General features: G+C 53.1%; 5 protein-coding genes across 5 annotated transcripts; all 5 read right to left on the bottom strand.

Annotated features, from left to right (window-relative positions):
• Window positions 1-1,411: 1,411 nt before the first annotated feature.
• LOC138105304 (feather beta keratin-like) lies at window positions 1,412-3,107 on the bottom strand. Its single transcript, XM_069005085.1, has 2 exons — window positions 3,062-3,107; window positions 1,412-1,731 (listed from the first exon to the last, which is right to left on the bottom strand). The coding sequence occupies exons 1-2, from the start codon at window positions 3,105-3,107 to the stop codon at window positions 1,412-1,414; spliced, it is 366 nt and encodes a 121-aa protein (XP_068861186.1).
• A 1,707-nt stretch (window positions 3,108-4,814) lies between these two features.
• LOC138105305 (feather beta keratin-like) lies at window positions 4,815-6,509 on the bottom strand. The gene is made up of 2 exons (XM_069005086.1): window positions 6,464-6,509; window positions 4,815-5,134 (listed from the first exon to the last, which is right to left on the bottom strand). The coding sequence occupies exons 1-2, from the start codon at window positions 6,507-6,509 to the stop codon at window positions 4,815-4,817; spliced, it is 366 nt and encodes a 121-aa protein (XP_068861187.1).
• Window positions 6,510-8,216: 1,707 nt separating this feature from the next.
• LOC138105306 (feather beta keratin-like) lies at window positions 8,217-9,358 on the bottom strand. The gene is made up of 2 exons (XM_069005087.1): window positions 9,325-9,358; window positions 8,217-8,536 (listed from the first exon to the last, which is right to left on the bottom strand). The coding sequence occupies exons 1-2, from the start codon at window positions 9,356-9,358 to the stop codon at window positions 8,217-8,219; spliced, it is 354 nt and encodes a 117-aa protein (XP_068861188.1).
• Window positions 9,359-11,618: 2,260 nt separating this feature from the next.
• On the bottom strand, window positions 11,619-12,760 carry LOC138105307 (feather beta keratin-like). Its single transcript, XM_069005088.1, has 2 exons — window positions 12,727-12,760; window positions 11,619-11,938 (listed from the first exon to the last, which is right to left on the bottom strand). Exons 1-2 carry the CDS (start codon window positions 12,758-12,760, stop codon window positions 11,619-11,621), a joined length of 354 nt encoding a protein of 117 aa, XP_068861189.1.
• Window positions 12,761-15,020: 2,260 nt separating this feature from the next.
• LOC138105308 (feather beta keratin-like) lies at window positions 15,021-16,646 on the bottom strand. The gene is made up of 2 exons (XM_069005089.1): window positions 16,601-16,646; window positions 15,021-15,340 (listed from the first exon to the last, which is right to left on the bottom strand). The coding sequence occupies exons 1-2, from the start codon at window positions 16,644-16,646 to the stop codon at window positions 15,021-15,023; spliced, it is 366 nt and encodes a 121-aa protein (XP_068861190.1).
• Window positions 16,647-17,267: the final 621 nt, after the last annotated feature.

Below are 17,267 nucleotides of genomic sequence, written 5' to 3' on the forward strand. Positions count from 1 at the left end.
TGAATTATTTGTTAATGGACACAAAACTAACAGACATAAGACTTAGACTATTACTACACAGGGATAAAACAAAAAGACAATACTAGTATATACACGCAGAGTTAAAGGTACCATTAAAATTACAGCTAACTAAGAAATAGTGTAACTTAGGATTTCATGTTTCTTACCATCCAGTTCTTGATGGGGTACACATCAAAGTCCTTTCCCTCAGTTTCCAGAAAAGTAGCCTCAAAACTGCATCCAGCTTTGGGGAGAAATCTTCTCACACGTTCCAGAGGAATGGGAAAGAGACTTCTGCCTCTGTGATAATTGTGTGTGCTTTTGTGGACATAAGAACCATGTCCTTTGGTCAAGAATATCTCTTTCATCCCTTGCCGCGTTTGGGATAAAATGTTGATTCTTAGCTGGGGGCCTGAGCCCTTTTGGTGCCAGACATACCCCGTGCTGGGCCTGTGACCCGCCCGAGTTATCTCTTGCATGTGCACCAGCCATCTGTGGTAGAGAGGGGGTAGACATGTCCTGCCACGTGAACAAAGACCAGTTGAGGACTGCAATGGCTGGAGAATCTTTCCTAGAGTAGAAACTGAGAGAACTGGGACTCTCAGAAGACAAGGATGTTCAGAGGGGTGTCACGAGTGTGTGGGAGCCCAGCTGTTCTCATCACTACACACATGAAGGAAAAGGGGGAAGTGCACAAGTGAAAACAGATGGAATTCCATGGGCAAAGGAGGCAAGAATTTTTCTGTGGGTGTGGATGGTCACAGAATGTAGGAGATGATGGGGTCCATCTGCTGGGAGCTCCAAAACTGAACTGACCCTAGTCCTGGAAATCCTGCTCTTGCTGGGCCTGCTTGAGCAGAGGGGATGGAAGCACTTGCACTCCAGAGTTCCTGCCCAAGTTGATGCTCTTGTTCCTCTGTTGACTGGGAGGATTCAAGAGTCCTGATGGGAAGAGAATTTTTCAAGTGTGCGCGGACATAGAGAGACTTGGGCAGAGCAGTGCCATGGAGAGAACTGTTGTGTCAAAGCCTTTGGTGTAGCAGGTAATGGGATTGTGTCATGTTCTGGAAGGTCCCCCCTCTCCCCCGTTTCCCATGTCAGCCTTGGTTGTTACTGGTGGTGACCTATTTACTATGAAAAGTTCTTTGCTCCTTTTGTATTCAAGACAATGGCCAGTTGAGTGCAGGCATTGCGCAGGGTGAGGATGTGAGACCATTGGAATTCAAAAAGAAGAGGCAACTCAGGTTCTGATGCAAGAAAAATTTATTGAAGTGAAAGAATGATGAGAAAGAAAAGTTTACAGAATCCAGTGTGAGGTGCAATTAGGGCGACCATCAGCTGATGTGTTTTGCTTGCAGGAGCTGCTGCCAGAGCACCGAGCTGGTGGTGTCAGGGCTGGTGCTGAGAGCCCTTAGCAGATGTAGCCACCCCTTCTGCCATAGCAGCCCAGGCCTCCCAGCCCATAGCCACCAAATCCACCAGAGATGGGCTGTCCCTGGGCACTGAGTTCACTGCCAACAGCAGCCGAGGAGGTGGACCCGACGGCGGTGTTCTGGGGGAAGGAGGTCATGATGGGTCCTGGCAGGGTGATCAGCACGGGGGAAGGGTTGATGACAACATGGGAGTCCTGGCATTGCAGGGCACAGGGCTCGTTGCAGCTGTTGGCCAGCGGGGTGGGTCCGCAGGGTTGGCAGCGGTTGTAGCAGGCCATGGGTGTGGTGTGGAGGATCCCTGGAAGAGAGAGGGGAGTGAGGCAGGGCAGGGGTGTGAGGGGCGGTGATGCAGGAGTGTGAGGGAGTGTGGAGGCTGTTGTGGGGCTGTGGGGAGGTGTGAGGGCTGCTGAGGCTGGGGCTGAGCGTGCTGGCCAAGAGGGGCCAGGGGTGCAGGAGCAGGAGGGTCAGGGGCTTGATGCTCACCTGGTTGTCAGCAGGAGCAGAAGGAGAAGGCGTGAGGAGAAGTGTGTGAGGGAGAGAGGCACTGGGCCGGCTTTTATGCTGGTTGTGGAGGGGCGGGACAGCCTTGTCCCGTGGCCTTGGGGCATTTTGCGGGCTGCAGCTCTTGGCCAGCCCAGCCTGGCGAGTCATGAGCTGGAGGGGCTTTTCCTTCCCACAATTCGGCAGTGTCATGTCCTGCTCTTAAAGCCGTGTCCATCTGACCTTGGCGGCAGCTTTTAAATGCAAGTAATAAAGACCAAAGTTTGGTGATGATGATGTTTTTCAGGGAGGGCTGGAGACGTGACAGGAGCTTTGGACAGTGGGATGTCATCTGTGAGCTCAGCCTTTGGAACTCGTGTTTTTGGGTTTGTGGTTGTGTTGGGAAGAGCAGCCCCGTTCCATGCCAGCTCTGTCAGGATGGTTGGGATTTGCAGGTGTACTTGGGGTGAGAGACCTGGAACCTTTTGTCACGTTCTCTCTGTCCCCACCTTGGCTCCATGTCTCCAGGCCTGTCTATATGCTTCTCCTTTCCTGCTGGACATGAGAAAGGAATTCCTGGGATTTAGGGAGGCCTCCCATGCTCACCCCAGTCTTGTGTTGGTTCATCCCTAGTCCTCATCTTACTTGGGCCCAGCAAGGTCCCCGTGTGGGGGTCACAGAGCTGGGCTCTTACACGTGGAAAGGAAAACGTGTAGGATAAGGAGAACAAGACACGTGAGGAGGAGCAGCTGAAGGAACTGTGGATGTTCAATTTTGAGCAAAAGAGGGTTGGCCTTCTGCTCTCTCGAGGTACCTGAATGGAAATCCTTTGATGTTAGTCTTTGTCTCCCTTTCCCTGAGCCATGGGAGAAGAGGGGATGGAGTTTCCCCAGCAGAGGCTGAGTTTTTTTAGGGAAAATTACTTCATGAAAAGAGTTGTCAAGCCCTGCCAATGGCTGCCCAAGACAGTGGTGCAGTCACCATTGCTGGAGGAATTTAGAAGCTGCGGAGATGTGGCCTGTGGGGATATGTTTCATGGTGGACTTGGAAGTGACGGGGGAAGGGTTGGAGTGGATGAGAGTTTACATTTGGGTCTTCTACAAATAAAATGTTTCTAAGATTGGTGGCCTCCACCAAGCTTGGTTTACAGTTGGACTCAATGTCAAGCGTCTTTTTCAGCTGAACTGATTCCATGGCTGTTGGTGTCACGTGTTCAAGGGAGGAGAGGGTAGATGGGAGCAGCAGAAGGGGAGAGGTGAGCCAGGTCTTTGTTGTCTTGAGTTGTGTCAAGTGTCCGGTGCTGAGGCCACTCGTCTTGGAGGACTTCCCTGGAGGAAATGGTGCTTGTGTGAGCTCTGTGTCAGCTCTGTCCCAGTGACTCAGTCTGGGCATGAGGAGAGAGCTGGTGCTGCTGTTGAAGTCAACCCTTTTGTGCAGCCTTTGAGGCTCCTTCCCATTCTCCACTCCCAGAGCAGCCGAGCAAGCCTGGGTTTCCTGAGAGTGCAGTGAGTGGGCTGCGAGTGGCTGAGGAGCTGTGCCCAGAGGCTGGTGCTCAGTGGCATAAAGTGCAGAGGGAGTCAAGTCTCAAGGGAAGTTAGTGCGGAATCATATCCACGAGGCCAAGCCTGTTCAACATTCTCACCAAGGACATGGGCAGTGGGACTGTTGGCCCCTCAGAGAGTTGGCAGATGATGGAGTGGCTGAGGCAATGGATGGTTGTGCCACCGGTGAGAGGGACGTGGAGACTGAGGGTTAAAGGAATGTCCTGAAGTTCAGGAGGAGGAAATGTGAAGTTCCACATCTGGGCAGGAATAGCACTGGGCTCCAGGTCATGGTGTGGGCTGAGAGAGTGGGTAGCAGCTTGGCTGAGCAGGACCCTGTGGTGCTGGTGGAGAACCAAGTGACCACAAGGTCTCAATCAACCCTTACCTAAAAAGGCGTCACCAGTGTTAACGACAATTTTCAGAAACTTCTTGGAAGAAGCTCCTGGACTTCTTGAAACAAGATCAGTTCAGATTCTAAGGGGGCTGGAGAATGTTTCCTAGAGCGTAGCCTGAGAAAGCTGGGACTCCCAGGAGACGAGGATGGATGGGGGTGTCATCAGTGTGTGCAAGTCCCTGATGGCAGAGAATGCAGTGAAGGAGCCCAGCTGTTCTCAGCAGTGCAGCCGTGAAGGACAAGAGCACAAGGACATAAGGAAAACCAGATGGAATTCCGTGGGCCAAGAATGCAAGAATTTTTCAAGGTGAGGGTGGACACAAAGTTGAAGAGGTGTGTGCCCTGGGAGATCCAAACCTGAACAGTCCATGGATCTGGAAATCCTGCTCTTGTTGGGTCTGCTTGAGCAGAGGGGATGGAGGCACTTGCACTCCGGAGATGCTGCCTAAGTGGATGATATAATCCCCCTCTTTGCTGGAAGGGCTTGAGATTCCTGCTGGGAAGAGATTCTGTAAAGTGTCGCTGGCATGGAGAGATTTACCCAGAACCGTTGATGGGCAAGAGAGCATTGATGTGCCAAAGGCTTTGGTATAGCAAGTGATGGGCTTGGGTCATGTTCTGGAAGGTCCCCCCTCTCCCCTGTTTCCCGTGCCAGTCTTGGTTGTTACTCTTAGGGAGAGATTTCCTAAGAAATGTGTTGTGCCCTTTTGCATCTACGCCAATGGCCTGTTCATCTCCGGCACTGTGCTGGGTGAGGATGTGAGGCCGAATTCAAAAAGAAGAGGAGGCATGGAAGGCTTTGATGCAACAGAGCTTTATTGAGAAAAATGAATGAAGAGCGAAGGAATTTGAAAAGAGCTGGTCTGAAGTACAAGTCCAGCAACCATCAGCTGCTGTGTTTTGCTTGCAGGAGCTGTTGCCAGAGCACCGAGCTGGTGGTGTCAGGGCTGGTGCTGAGAGCCCTTAGCAGATGTAGCCACCCCTTCTGCCATAGCAGCCCAGGCCTCCCAGCCCATAGCCACCAAATCCACCAGAGATGGGCTGTCCCTGGGCACTGAGTTCACTGCCAACAGCAGCCGAGGAGGTGGACCCGACGGCGGTGTTCTGGGGGAAGGAGGTCATGATGGGTCCTGGCAGGGTGATCAGCACGGGGGAAGGGTTGATGACAACATGGGAGTCCTGGCATTGCAGGGCACAGGGCTCGTTGCAGCTGTTGGCCAGCGGGGTGGGTCCGCAGGGTTGGCAGCGGTTGTAGCAGGCCATGGGTGTGGTGTGGAGGATCCCTGGAAGAGAGAGGGGAGTGAGGCAGGGCAGGGGTGTGAGGGGCGGTGATGCAGGAGTGTGAGGGAGTGTGGAGGCTGTTGTGGGGCTGTGGGGAGGTGTGAGGGCTGCTGAGGCTGGGGCTGAGCGTGCTGGCCAAGAGGGGCCAGGGGTGCAGGAGCAGGAGGGTCAGGGGCTTGATGCTCACCTGGTTGTCAGCAGGAGCAGAAGGAGAAGGCGTGAGGAGAAGTGTGTGAGGGAGAGAGGCACTGGGCCGGCTTTTATGCTGGTTGTGGAGGGGCGGGACAGCCTTGTCCCATGGCCTTGGGGCATTTTGCGGGCTGCAGCTCTTGGCCAGCCCAGCCTGGCGAGTCATGAGCTGGAGGGGCTTTTCCTTCCCACAATTCGGCAGTGTCATGTCCTGCTCTTAAAGCCGTGTCCATCTGACCTTGGCGGCAGCTTTTAAATGCAAGTAATAAAGACCAAAGTTTGGTGATGATGATGTTTTTCAGGGAGGGCTGGAGACGTGACAGGAGCTTTGGACAGTGGGATGTCATCTGTGAGCTCAGCCTTTGGAACTCGTGTTTTTGGGTTTGTGGTTGTGTTGGGAAGAGCAGCCCCGTTCCATGCCAGCTCTGTCAGGATGGTTGGGATTTGCAGGTGTACTTGGGGTGAGAGACCTGGAACCTTTTGTCACATTCTCTCTGTCCCCACCTTGGCTCCATGTCTCCAGGCCTGTCTATATGCTTCTCCTTTCCTGCTGGACATGAGAAAGGAATTCCTGGGATTTAGGGAGGCCTCCCATGCTCACCCCAGTCTTGTGTTGGTTCATCCCTAGTCCTCATCTTACTTGGGCCCAGCAAGGTCCCCGTGTGGGGGTCACAGAGCTGGGCTCTTACACGTGGAAAGGAAAACGTGTAGGATAAGGAGAACAAGACACGTGAGGAGGAGCAGCTGAAGGAACTGTGGATGTTCAATTTTGAGCAAAAGAGGGTTGGCCTTCTGCTCTCTCGAGGTACCTGAATGGAAATCCTTTGATGTTAGTCTTGTCTCCCTTTTCCTGAGCCATGGGAGAAGAGGGGATGGAGTTTCCCCAGCAGAGGCTGAGTTTTTTTAGGGAAAATTACTTCATGAAAAGAGTTGTCAAGCCCTGCCAATGGCTGCCCAAGACAGTGGTGCAGTCACCATTGCTGGAGGAATTTAGAAGCTGCGGAGATGTGGCCTGTGGGGATATGTTTCATGGTGGACTTGGAAGTGACGGGGGAAGGGTTGGAGTGGATGAGAGTTTACATTTGGGTCTTCTACAAATAAAATGTTTCTAAGATTGGTGGCCTCCACCAAGCTTGGTTTACAGTTGGACTCAATGTCAAGCGTCTTTTTCAGCTGAACTGATTCCATGGCTGTTGGTGTCACGTGTTCAAGGGAGGAGAGGGTAGATGGGAGCAGCAGAAGGGGAGAGGTGAGCCAGGTCTTTGTTGTCTTGAGTTGTGTCAAGTGTCCGGTGCTGAGGCCACTCGTCTTGGAGGACTTCCCTGGAGGAAATGGTGCTTGTGTGAGCTCTGTGTCAGCTCTGTCCCAGTGACTCAGTCTGGGCATGAGGAGAGAGCTGGTGCTGCTGTTGAAGTCAACCCTTTTGTGCAGCCTTTGAGGCTCCTTCCCATTCTCCACTCCCAGAGCAGCCGAGCAAGCCTGGGTTTCCTGAGAGTGCAGTGAGTGGGCTGCGAGTGGCTGAGGAGCTGTGCCCAGAGGCTGGTGCTCAGTGGCATAAAGTGCAGAGGGAGTCAAGTCTCAAGGGAAGTTAGTGCGGAATCATATCCACGAGGCCAAGCCTGTTCAACATTCTCACCAAGGACATGGGCAGTGGGACTGTTGGCCCCTCAGAGAGTTGGCAGATGATGGAGTGGCTGAGGCAATGGATGGTTGTGCCACCGGTGAGAGGGACGTGGAGACTGAGGGTTAAAGGAATGTCCTGAAGTTCAGGAGGAGGAAATGTGAAGTTCCACATCTGGGCAGGAATAGCACTGGGCTCCAGGTCATGGTGTGGGCTGAGAGAGTGGGTAGCAGCTTGGCTGAGCAGGACCCTGTGGTGCTGGTGGAGAACCAAGTGACCACAAGGTCTCAATCAACCCTTACCTAAAAAGGCGTCACCAGTGTTAACGACAATTTTCAGAAACTTCTTGGAAGAAGCTCCTGGACTTCTTGAAACAAGATCAGTTCAGATTCTAAGGGGGCTGGAGAATGTTTCCTAGAGCGTAGCCTGAGAAAGCTGGGACTCCCAGGAGACGAGGATGGATGGGGGTGTCATCAGTGTGTGCAAGTCCCTGATGGCAGAGAATGCAGTGAAGGAGCCCAGCTGTTCTCAGCAGTGCAGCCGTGAAGGACAAGAGCACAAGGACATAAGGAAAACCAGATGGAATTCCGTGGGCCAAGAATGCAAGAATTTTTCAAGGTGAGGGTGGACACAAAGTTGAAGAGGTGTGTGCCCTGGGAGATCCAAACCTGAACAGTCCATGGATCTGGAAATCCTGCTCTTGTTGGGTCTGCTTGAGCAGAGGGGATGGAGGCACTTGCACTCCGGAGATGCTGCCTAAGTGGATGATATAATCCCCCTCTTTGCTGGAAGGGCTTGAGATTCCTGCTGGGAAGAGATTCTGTAAAGTGTCGCTGGCATGGAGAGATTTACCCAGAACCGTTGATGGGCAAGAGAGCATTGATGTGCCAAAGGCTTTGGTATAGCAAGTGATGGGCTTGGGTCATGTTCTGGAAGGTCCCCCCTCTCCCCTGTTTCCCGTGCCAGTCTTGGTTGTTACTCTTAGGGAGAGATTTCCTAAGAAATGTGTTGTGCCCTTTTGCATCTACGCCAATGGCCTGTTCATCTCCGGCACTGTGCTGGGTGAGGATGTGAGGCCGAATTCAAAAAGAAGAGGAGGCATGGAAGGCTTTGATGCAACAGAGCTTTATTGAGAAAAATGAATGAAGAGCGAAGGAATTTGAAAAGAGCTGGTCTGAAGTACAAGTCCAGCAACCATCAGCTGCTGTGTTTTGCTTGCAGGAGCTGTTGCCAGAGCACCGAGCTGGTGGTGTCAGGGCTGGTGCTGAGAGCCCTTAGCAGATGTAGCCACCCCTTCTGCCATAGCAGCCCAGGCCTCCCAGCCCATAGCCACCAAATCCACCAGAGATGGGCTGTCCCTGGGCACTGAGTTCACTGCCAACAGCAGCCGAGGAGGTGGACCCGACGGCGGTGTTCTGGGGGAAGGAGGTCATGATGGGTCCTGGCAGGGTGATCAGCACGGGGGAAGGGTTGATGACAACATGGGAGTCCTGGCATTGCAGGGCACAGGGCTCGTTGCAGCTGTTGGCCAGCGGGGTGGGTCCGCAGGGTTGGCAGCGGTTGTAGCAGGCCATGGGTGTGGTGTGGAGGGTTCCTGGAAGAGAGAGGGGAGTGAGGCAGGGCAGGGGTGTGAGGGGCGGTGATTCAGGAGGGTGAGGGAGTGTGGAGGCTGTTGTGGGGCTGTGGGGAGGTGTGAGGGCTGCTGAGGCTGGGGCTGAGCGTGCTGGCCAAGAGGTGCCAGGGGTGCAGGAGCAGGAGGGTCAGGGGCTTGATGCTCACCGGGTTGTCAGCAGGAGCAGAAGGAGAAGGCGTGAGGAGAAGTGTGTGAGGGAGAGAGGCACTGGGCCGGCTTTTATGCTGGTTGTGGAGGGGTGGGACAGCCTTGTCCCGTGGCCTTGGGGCATTTTGCGGGCTGCAGCTCTTGGCCAGCCCAGCCTGGCGAGTCATGAGCTGGAGGGGCTTTTCCTTCCCACAATTCGGCAGTGTCATGTCCTGCTCTTAAAGCCGTGTCCATCTGACCTTGGCGGCAGCTTTTAAATGCAAGTAATAAAGACCAAAGTTTGGTGATGATGATGTTTTTCAGGGAGGGCTGGAGACGTGACAGGAGCTTTGGACAGTGGGATGTCATCTGTGAGCTCAGCCTTTGGAACTCGTGTTTTTGGGTTTGTGGTTGTGTTGGGAAGAGCAGCCCCGTTCCATGCCAGCTCTGTCAGAATTGTTGGGATTTGCAGGTGTACTTGGGGTGAGAGACCTGGAACCTTTTGTCACGTTCTCTCTGTCCCCACCTTGGCTCCATGTCTCCAGGCCTGTCTATATGCTTCTCCTTTCCTGCTGGACATGAGAAAGGAATTCCTGGGATTTAGGGAGGCCTCCCATGCTCACCCCAGTCTTGTGTTGGTTCATCCCTAGTCCTCATCTTACTTGGGCCCAGCAAGGTCCCCGTGTGGGGGTCACAGAGCTGGGCTCTTACACGTGGAAAGGAAAACGTGTAGGATAAGGAGAACAAGACACGTGAGGAGGAGCAGCTGAAGGAACTGTGGATGTTCAATTTTGAGCAAAAGAGGGTTGGCCTTCTGCTCTCTCGAGGTACCTGAATGGAAATCCTTTGATGTTAGTCTTGTCTCCCTTTTCCTGAGCCATGGGAGAAGAGGGGATGGAGTTTCCCCAGCAGAGGCTGAGTTTTTTTAGGGAAAATTACTTCATGAAAAGAGTTGTCAAGCCCTGCCAATGGCTGCCCAGGACAGTGGTGCAGTCACCATTGCTGGAGGAATTTAGAAGCTGCGGAGATGTGGCCTGTGGGGATATGTTTCATGGTGGACTTGGAAGTGACGGGGGAAGGGTTGGAGTGGATGAGAGTTTACATTTGGGTCTTCTACAAATAAAATGTTTCTAAGATTGGTGGCCTCCACCAAGCTTGGTTTACAGTTGGACTCAATGTCAAGCGTCTTTTTCAGCTGAACTGATTCCATGGCTGTTGGTGTCACGTGTTCAAGGGAGGAGAGGGTAGATGGGAGCAGCAGAAGGGGAGAGGTGAGCCAGGTCTTTGTTGTCTTGAGTTGTGTCAAGTGTCCGGTGCTGAGGCCACTCGTCTTGGAGGACTTCCCTGGAGGAAATGGTGCTTGTGTGAGCTCTGTGTCAGCTCTGTCCCAGTGACTCAGTCTGGGCATGAGGAGAGAGCTGGTGCTGCTGTTGAAGTCAACCCTTTTGTGCAGCCTTTGAGGCTCCTTCCCATTCTCCACTCCCAGAGCAGCCGAGCAAGCCTGGGTTTCCTGAGAGTGCAGTGAGTGGGCTGCGAGTGGCTGAGGAGCTGTGCCCAGAGGCTGGTGCTCAGTGGCATAAAGTGCAGAGGGAGTCAAGTCTCAAGGGAAGTTAGTGCGGAATCATATCCACGAGGCCAAGCCTGTTCAACATTCTCACCAAGGACATGGGCAGTGGGACTGTTGGCCCCTCAGAGAGTTGGCAGATGATGGAGTGGCTGAGGCAATGGATGGTTGTGCCACCGGTGAGAGGGACGTGGAGACTGAGGGTTAAAGGAATGTCCTGAAGTTCAGGAGGAGGAAATGTGAAGTTCCACATCTGGGCAGGAATAGCACTGGGCTCCAGGTCATGGTGTGGGCTGAGAGAGTGGGTAGCAGCTTGGCTGAGCAGGACCCTGTGGTGCTGGTGGAGAACAAAGGGACCGCAAGGTTTCAATCAACCCTTACCTAAAAAGGCATCACCAGTGTTAAGGACAGTTTTCAGAAACTTCTTGGAAGAAGCTCCTGGACTTCTTGAAACAAGATCAGTTCAGATTCTAAGGGGGCTGGAGAATGTTTCCTAGAGCGTAGCCTGAGAAAGCTGGGACTCCCAGGAGACGAGGATGGATGGGGGTGTCATCAGTGTGTGCAAGTCCCTGATGGCAGAGAATGCAGTGAAGGAGCCCAGCTGTTCTCAGCAGTGCAGCCGTGAAGGACAAGAGCACAAGGACATAAGGAAAACCAGATGGAATTCCGTGGGCCAAGAATGCAAGAATTTTTCAAGGTGAGGGTGGACACAAAGTTGAAGAGGTGTGTGCCCTGGGAGATCCAAACCTGAACAGTCCATGGATCTGGAAATCCTGCTCTTGTTGGGTCTGCTTGAGCAGAGGGGATGGAGGCACTTGCACTCCGGAGATGCTGCCTAAGTGGATGATATAATCCCCCTCTTTGCTGGAAGGGCTTGAGATTCCTGCTGGGAAGAGATTCTGTAAAGTGTCGCTGGCATGGAGAGATTTACCCAGAACCGTTGATGGGCAAGAGAGCATTGATGTGCCAAAGGCTTTGGTATAGCAAGTGATGGGCTTGGGTCATGTTCTGGAAGGTCCCCCCTCTCCCCTGTTTCCCGTGCCAGTCTTGGTTGTTACTCTTAGGGAGAGATTTCCTAAGAAATGTGTTGTGCCCTTTTGCATCTACGCCAATGGCCTGTTCATCTCCGGCACTGTGCTGGGTGAGGATGTGAGGCCGAATTCAAAAAGAAGAGGAGGCATGGAAGGCTTTGATGCAACAGAGCTTTATTGAGAAAAATGAATGAAGAGCGAAGGAATTTGAAAAGAGCTGGTCTGAAGTACAAGTCCAGCAACCATCAGCTGCTGTGTTTTGCTTGCAGGAGCTGTTGCCAGAGCACCGAGCTGGTGGTGTCAGGGCTGGTGCTGAGAGCCCTTAGCAGATGTAGCCACCCCTTCTGCCATAGCAGCCCAGGCCTCCCAGCCCATAGCCACCAAATCCACCAGAGATGGGCTGTCCCTGGGCACTGAGTTCACTGCCAACAGCAGCCGAGGAGGTGGACCCGACGGCGGTGTTCTGGGGGAAGGAGGTCATGATGGGTCCTGGCAGGGTGATCAGCACGGGGGAAGGGTTGATGACAACATGGGAGTCCTGGCATTGCAGGGCACAGGGCTCGTTGCAGCTGTTGGCCAGCGGGGTGGGTCCGCAGGGTTGGCAGCGGTTGTAGCAGGCCATGGGTGTGGTGTGGAGGGTTCCTGGAAGAGAGAGGGGAGTGAGGCAGGGCAGGGGTGTGAGGGGCGGTGATTCAGGAGGGTGAGGGAGTGTGGAGGCTGTTGTGGGGCTGTGGGGAGGTGTGAGGGCTGCTGAGGCTGGGGCTGAGCGTGCTGGCCAAGAGGTGCCAGGGGTGCAGGAGCAGGAGGGTCAGGGGCTTGATGCTCACCGGGTTGTCAGCAGGAGCAGAAGGAGAAGGCGTGAGGAGAAGTGTGTGAGGGAGAGAGGCACTGGGCCGGCTTTTATGCTGGTTGTGGAGGGGTGGGACAGCCTTGTCCCGTGGCCTTGGGGCATTTTGCGGGCTGCAGCTCTTGGCCAGCCCAGCCTGGCGAGTCATGAGCTGGAGGGGCTTTTCCTTCCCACAATTCGGCAGTGTCATGTCCTGCTCTTAAAGCCGTGTCCATCTGACCTTGGCGGCAGCTTTTAAATGCAAGTAATAAAGACCAAAGTTTGGTGATGATGATGTTTTTCAGGGAGGGCTGGAGACGTGACAGGAGCTTTGGACAGTGGGATGTCATCTGTGAGCTCAGCCTTTGGAACTCGTGTTTTTGGGTTTGTGGTTGTGTTGGGAAGAGCAGCCCCGTTCCATGCCAGCTCTGTCAGAATTGTTGGGATTTGCAGGTGTACTTGGGGTGAGAGACCTGGAACCTTTTGTCACGTTCTCTCTGTCCCCACCTTGGCTCCATGTCTCCAGGCCTGTCTATATGCTTCTCCTTTCCTGCTGGACATGAGAAAGGAATTCCTGGGATTTAGGGAGGCCTCCCATGCTCACCCCAGTCTTGTGTTGGTTCATCCCTAGTCCTCATCTTACTTGGGCCCAGCAAGGTCCCCGTGTGGGGGTCACAGAGCTGGGCTCTTACACGTGGAAAGGAAAACGTGTAGGATAAGGAGAACAAGACACGTGAGGAGGAGCAGCTGAAGGAACTGTGGATGTTCAATTTTGAGCAAAAGAGGGTTGGCCTTCTGCTCTCTCGAGGTACCTGAATGGAAATCCTTTGATGTTAGTCTTGTCTCCCTTTTCCTGAGCCATGGGAGAAGAGGGGATGGAGTTTCCCCAGCAGAGGCTGAGTTTTTTTAGGGAAAATTACTTCATGAAAAGAGTTGTCAAGCCCTGCCAATGGCTGCCCAGGACAGTGGTGCAGTCACCATTGCTGGAGGAATTTAGAAGCTGCGGAGATGTGGCCTGTGGGGATATGTTTCATGGTGGACTTGGAAGTGACGGGGGAAGGGTTGGAGTGGATGAGAGTTTACATTTGGGTCTTCTACAAATAAAATGTTTCTAAGATTGGTGGCCTCCACCAAGCTTGGTTTACAGTTGGACTCAATGTCAAGCGTCTTTTTCAGCTGAACTGATTCCATGGCTGTTGGTGTCACGTGTTCAAGGGAGGAGAGGGTAGATGGGAGCAGCAGAAGGGGAGAGGTGAGCCAGGTCTTTGTTGTCTTGAGTTGTGTCAAGTGTCCGGTGCTGAGGCCACTCGTCTTGGAGGACTTCCCTGGAGGAAATGGTGCTTGTGTGAGCTCTGTGTCAGCTCTGTCCCAGTGACTCAGTCTGGGCATGAGGAGAGAGCTGGTGCTGCTGTTGAAGTCAACCCTTTTGTGCAGCCTTTGAGGCTCCTTCCCATTCTCCACTCCCAGAGCAGCCGAGCAAGCCTGGGTTTCCTGAGAGTGCAGTGAGTGGGCTGCGAGTGGCTGAGGAGCTGTGCCCAGAGGCTGGTGCTCAGTGGCATAAAGTGCAGAGGGAGTCAAGTCTCAAGGGAAGTTAGTGCGGAATCATATCCACGAGGCCAAGCCTGTTCAACATTCTCACCAAGGACATGGGCAGTGGGACTGTTGGCCCCTCAGAGAGTTGGCAGATGATGGAGTGGCTGAGGCAATGGATGGTTGTGCCACCGGTGAGAGGGACGTGGAGACTGAGGGTTAAAGGAATGTCCTGAAGTTCAGGAGGAGGAAATGTGAAGTTCCACATCTGGGCAGGAATAGCACTGGGCTCCAGGTCATGGTGTGGGCTGAGAGAGTGGGTAGCAGCTTGGCTGAGCAGGACCCTGTGGTGCTGGTGGAGAACAAAGGGACCGCAAGGTTTCAATCAACCCTTACCTAAAAAGGCATCACCAGTGTTAAGGACAGTTTTCAGAAACTTCTTGGAAGAAGCTCCTGGACTTCTTGAAACAAGATCAGTTCAGATTCTAAGGGGGCTGGAGAATGTTTCCTAGAGCGTAGCCTGAGAAAGCTGGGACTCCCAGGAGACGAGGATGGATGGGGGTGTCATCAGTGTGTGCAAGTCCCTGATGGCAGAGAATGCAGTGAAGGAGCCCAGCTGTTCTCAGCAGTGCAGCCGTGAAGGACAAGAGCACAAGGGCATAAGGAAAACCAGATGGAATTCCGTGGGCCAAGAATGCAAGAATTTTTCAAGGTGAGGGTGGACGCAAAGTTGAAGAGGTGTGTGCCCTGGGAGATCCAAACCTGAACAGTCCATGGATCTGGAAATCCTGCTCTTGTTGGGTCTGCTTGAGCAGAGGGGATGGAGGCACTTGCACTCCGGAGATGCTGCCTAAGTGGATGATATAATCCCCCTCTTTGCTGGAAGGGCTTGAGATTCCTGCTGGGAAGAGATTCTGTAAAGTGTCGCTGGCATGGAGAGATTTACCCAGAACCGTTGATGGGCAAGAGAGCATTGATGTGTCAAAGGCTTTGGTATCGCAAGTGATGGGCTTGGGTCATGTTCTGGAAGGTCCCCCCTCTCCCCTGTTTCCCGTGCCAGTCTTGGTTGTTACTCTTAGGGAGAGATTTCCTAAGAAATGTGTTGTGCCCTTTTGCATCTACGCCAATGGCCTGTTCATCTCCGGCACTGTGCTGGGTGAGGATGTGAGGCCGAATTCAAAAAGAAGAGGAGGCGTGGAAGGCTTTGATGCAACAGAGCTTTATTGAGACATAAGAATGAAGAGCGAAGGAATTTGAAAAGAGCTGGTCTGAAGTACAAGTCCAGCAACCATCAGCTGCTGTGTTTTGCTTGCAGGAGCTGTTGCCAGAGCACCGAGCTGGTGGTGTCAGGGCTGGTGCTGAGAGCCCTTAGCAGATGTAGCCACCCCTTCTGCCATAGCAGCCCAGGCCTCCCAGCCCATAGCCACCAAATCCACCAGAGATGGGCTGTCCCTGGGCACTGAGTTCACTGCCAACAGCAGCCGAGGAGGTGGACCCGACGGCGGTGTTCTGGGGGAAGGAGGTCATGATGGGTCCTGGCAGGGTGATCAGCACGGGGGAAGGGTTGATGACAACATGGGAGTCCTGGCATTGCAGGGCACAGGGCTCGTTGCAGCTGTTGGCCAGCGGGGTGGGTCCGCAGGGTTGGCAGCGGTTGTAGCAGGCCATGGGTGTGGTGTGGAGGGTTCCTGGAAGAGAGAGGGGAGTGAGGCAGGGCAGGGGTGTGAGGGGCGGTGATTCAGGAGGGTGAGGGAGTGTGGAGGCTTTTGTGGGGTTGTGGGGAGGTGTGAGGGCTGCTGAGGCTGGGGCTGAGCGTGCTGGCCAAGAGGTGCCAGGGGTGCAGGAGCAGGAGGGTCAGGGGCTTGATGCTCACCGGGTTGTCAGCAGGAGCAGAAGGAGAAGGCGTGAGGAGAAGTGTGTGAGGGAGAGAGGCACTGGGCCAGCTTTTATGCTGGTTGTGGAGGGGTGGGACAGCCTTGTCCCATGGCCTTGGGCATTTTGCGGGCAGCAGCTCTAGCATGGCCCAGCCTGGTGAGTGATGAGGTTGGGAGTGTTTACCTTCTCCCAACTCTTCAGTGTCATGTGCTGCTCTTGAGGCTGTGTCCATCTGACCTTGGTGGCAGCTTCAATGTGTGAGTTTCAGTGACCAAACCTGATGGTGATGATGTTTTTCAAGGAGCATTGAAGTCATGATGAAAGCTTTGTAGAGATGGGGTGTCATCAGTGAGATCGCCCTGTGTGCTCTGGTTTGTTGGTGTCTTGTGAAGAGGTGCCTCATTTCCCCAGAGCCCCATAAGGCTGGTCTGGGCTTTGCAGCTCTTCTGGGGGTGAGGGCTGTCCCCTTCCATTTCATTCTCTCCCTCCTTACCATGTTTCCAACTTTCCAAACCTGTCTATATGCCAGGCCTTTCCCCCTGGTATCACGGTGTCCCGCAGTGGTAGGGAGGAGAAGAGAGATCCAACAGGCAGGAATTGTGCAGCAAGATTGATTTATTTAACTCTTTTACAACTCTTTTATAGACTTTTTTCTTCATAGTCCAATTGGCCAAAGGATCAGCCATCCCTTGGGGTGATTGTCTAAAATCCTAAAACATCCGTTGTCAAAATCTTTTTCTATTGTACTACAAACAAGGCTTTGCACGGCTGCAGGTGTTCCTATTCTATAGAAGTCTACGAATATCTTCCGCGAGAGAGAAAAGTATCTCACGGGACTGGAAAGAAGCGGGAAAAATTCTTGCTAGCAGCAATATTTGTATCCACACACTGGAGATGGGCAGGCAATCCCATTTAGGTATTTTGGGAAGCCTCCCATGCTCCCCAAAGTCTTGTGTTTGTTCATGGTCGCCAGTGAAGGATAAGAAGAACAAGACATGTGAGGAGCAGTGGAAGGAACTGGATATGTTAAATTTTCAGAAAAAGAGAGTAACCTTGTAACTCTTTCAAGGTACCTGAATGGAAATCATCCGTTTTGGCTGGCCCAGCCTTGCGAGTCATGAGGTGGGGAATGTTTTCCTTCTAGCAACTATACCACTCCATGTCCTGCCCTTGAGTCGGTGTCCATCTGACTTTGGTGGCAGCTTTAAAGTGAGAGTTGGTGTTTGGGAAGGTTTTCATTGAAGATGGGTGTCAGAGAAACCAGAATAAACAACAAAAGCTTAGGAAAAATATGGGTGTCATCAGTGAGGTCACCCTGTGGCACCTGTGTGATTTAGTTTGTGGGTGTGTTTTGAAGAGGGGCCCTCTTCACCTTGCCAGGCGTGTCTGGCCTTTGCGGCTGTGCCAGACATTAGGACCTGCCCGTTCCAGTGCATTTACTCCCTCCCACCTTGCCCATGGCTTTCCAGAGACCTGGTTCCTGCAGACAAGGATGGGACAATTTTTTTCTTCTGCAAAGCACTGCCAAGAGCAGGTCAGAGAAGAAGATAATGAGAAGTTAGCATGAACTTGGAAGGCAAAATCCTATATTAGTGACCTCTGTGTTACCTACAGAGAAGAACAGCTAACTGTGGATGATGAGAGAGACATGGCTGGTGTTAACCTCCAGCTTTTACCAAGGGCTTTTACAGTGTCTCCTATAGCATCATCCCAGACTATCCCAGAATGTACAGGTCGTGT

Source organism: Aphelocoma coerulescens, chromosome 2 (assembly GCF_041296385.1).
Source record: "Aphelocoma coerulescens isolate FSJ_1873_10779 chromosome 2, UR_Acoe_1.0, whole genome shotgun sequence".
Classification (NCBI taxonomy): Eukaryota; Metazoa; Chordata; class Aves; order Passeriformes; family Corvidae; genus Aphelocoma; species Aphelocoma coerulescens.

What these genes read in the sequence shown, in the direction of transcription:
- LOC138105304 (XM_069005085.1), bottom strand. Translation starts at nt 3,107, where the DNA reads ATGGAATCAGTTCAGCTGAAAAAGACGCTTGACATTGAGTCCAACT. An exon ending in GCTTGACATTGAGTCCAACT is followed by an intron (nt 1,732 to 3,061) that starts GTAAACCAAGCT and finishes TCTCTCTTCCAG; the next exon opens with GGATCCTCCACACCACACCC.
- LOC138105305 (XM_069005086.1), bottom strand. Translation starts at nt 6,509, where the DNA reads ATGGAATCAGTTCAGCTGAAAAAGACGCTTGACATTGAGTCCAACT. An exon ending in GCTTGACATTGAGTCCAACT is followed by an intron (nt 5,135 to 6,463) that starts GTAAACCAAGCT and finishes TCTCTCTTCCAG; the next exon opens with GGATCCTCCACACCACACCC.
- LOC138105306 (XM_069005087.1), bottom strand. Translation starts at nt 9,358, where the DNA reads ATGAGGACTAGGGATGAACCAACACAAGACTGGG. An exon ending in TGAACCAACACAAGACTGGG is followed by an intron (nt 8,537 to 9,324) that starts GTGAGCATGGGA and finishes TCTCTCTTCCAG; the next exon opens with GAACCCTCCACACCACACCC.
- LOC138105307 (XM_069005088.1), bottom strand. Translation starts at nt 12,760, where the DNA reads ATGAGGACTAGGGATGAACCAACACAAGACTGGG. An exon ending in TGAACCAACACAAGACTGGG is followed by an intron (nt 11,939 to 12,726) that starts GTGAGCATGGGA and finishes TCTCTCTTCCAG; the next exon opens with GAACCCTCCACACCACACCC.
- LOC138105308 (XM_069005089.1), bottom strand. Translation starts at nt 16,646, where the DNA reads ATGACTCGCAAGGCTGGGCCAGCCAAAACGGATGATTTCCATTCAG. An exon ending in AACGGATGATTTCCATTCAG is followed by an intron (nt 15,341 to 16,600) that starts GTACCTTGAAAG and finishes TCTCTCTTCCAG; the next exon opens with GAACCCTCCACACCACACCC.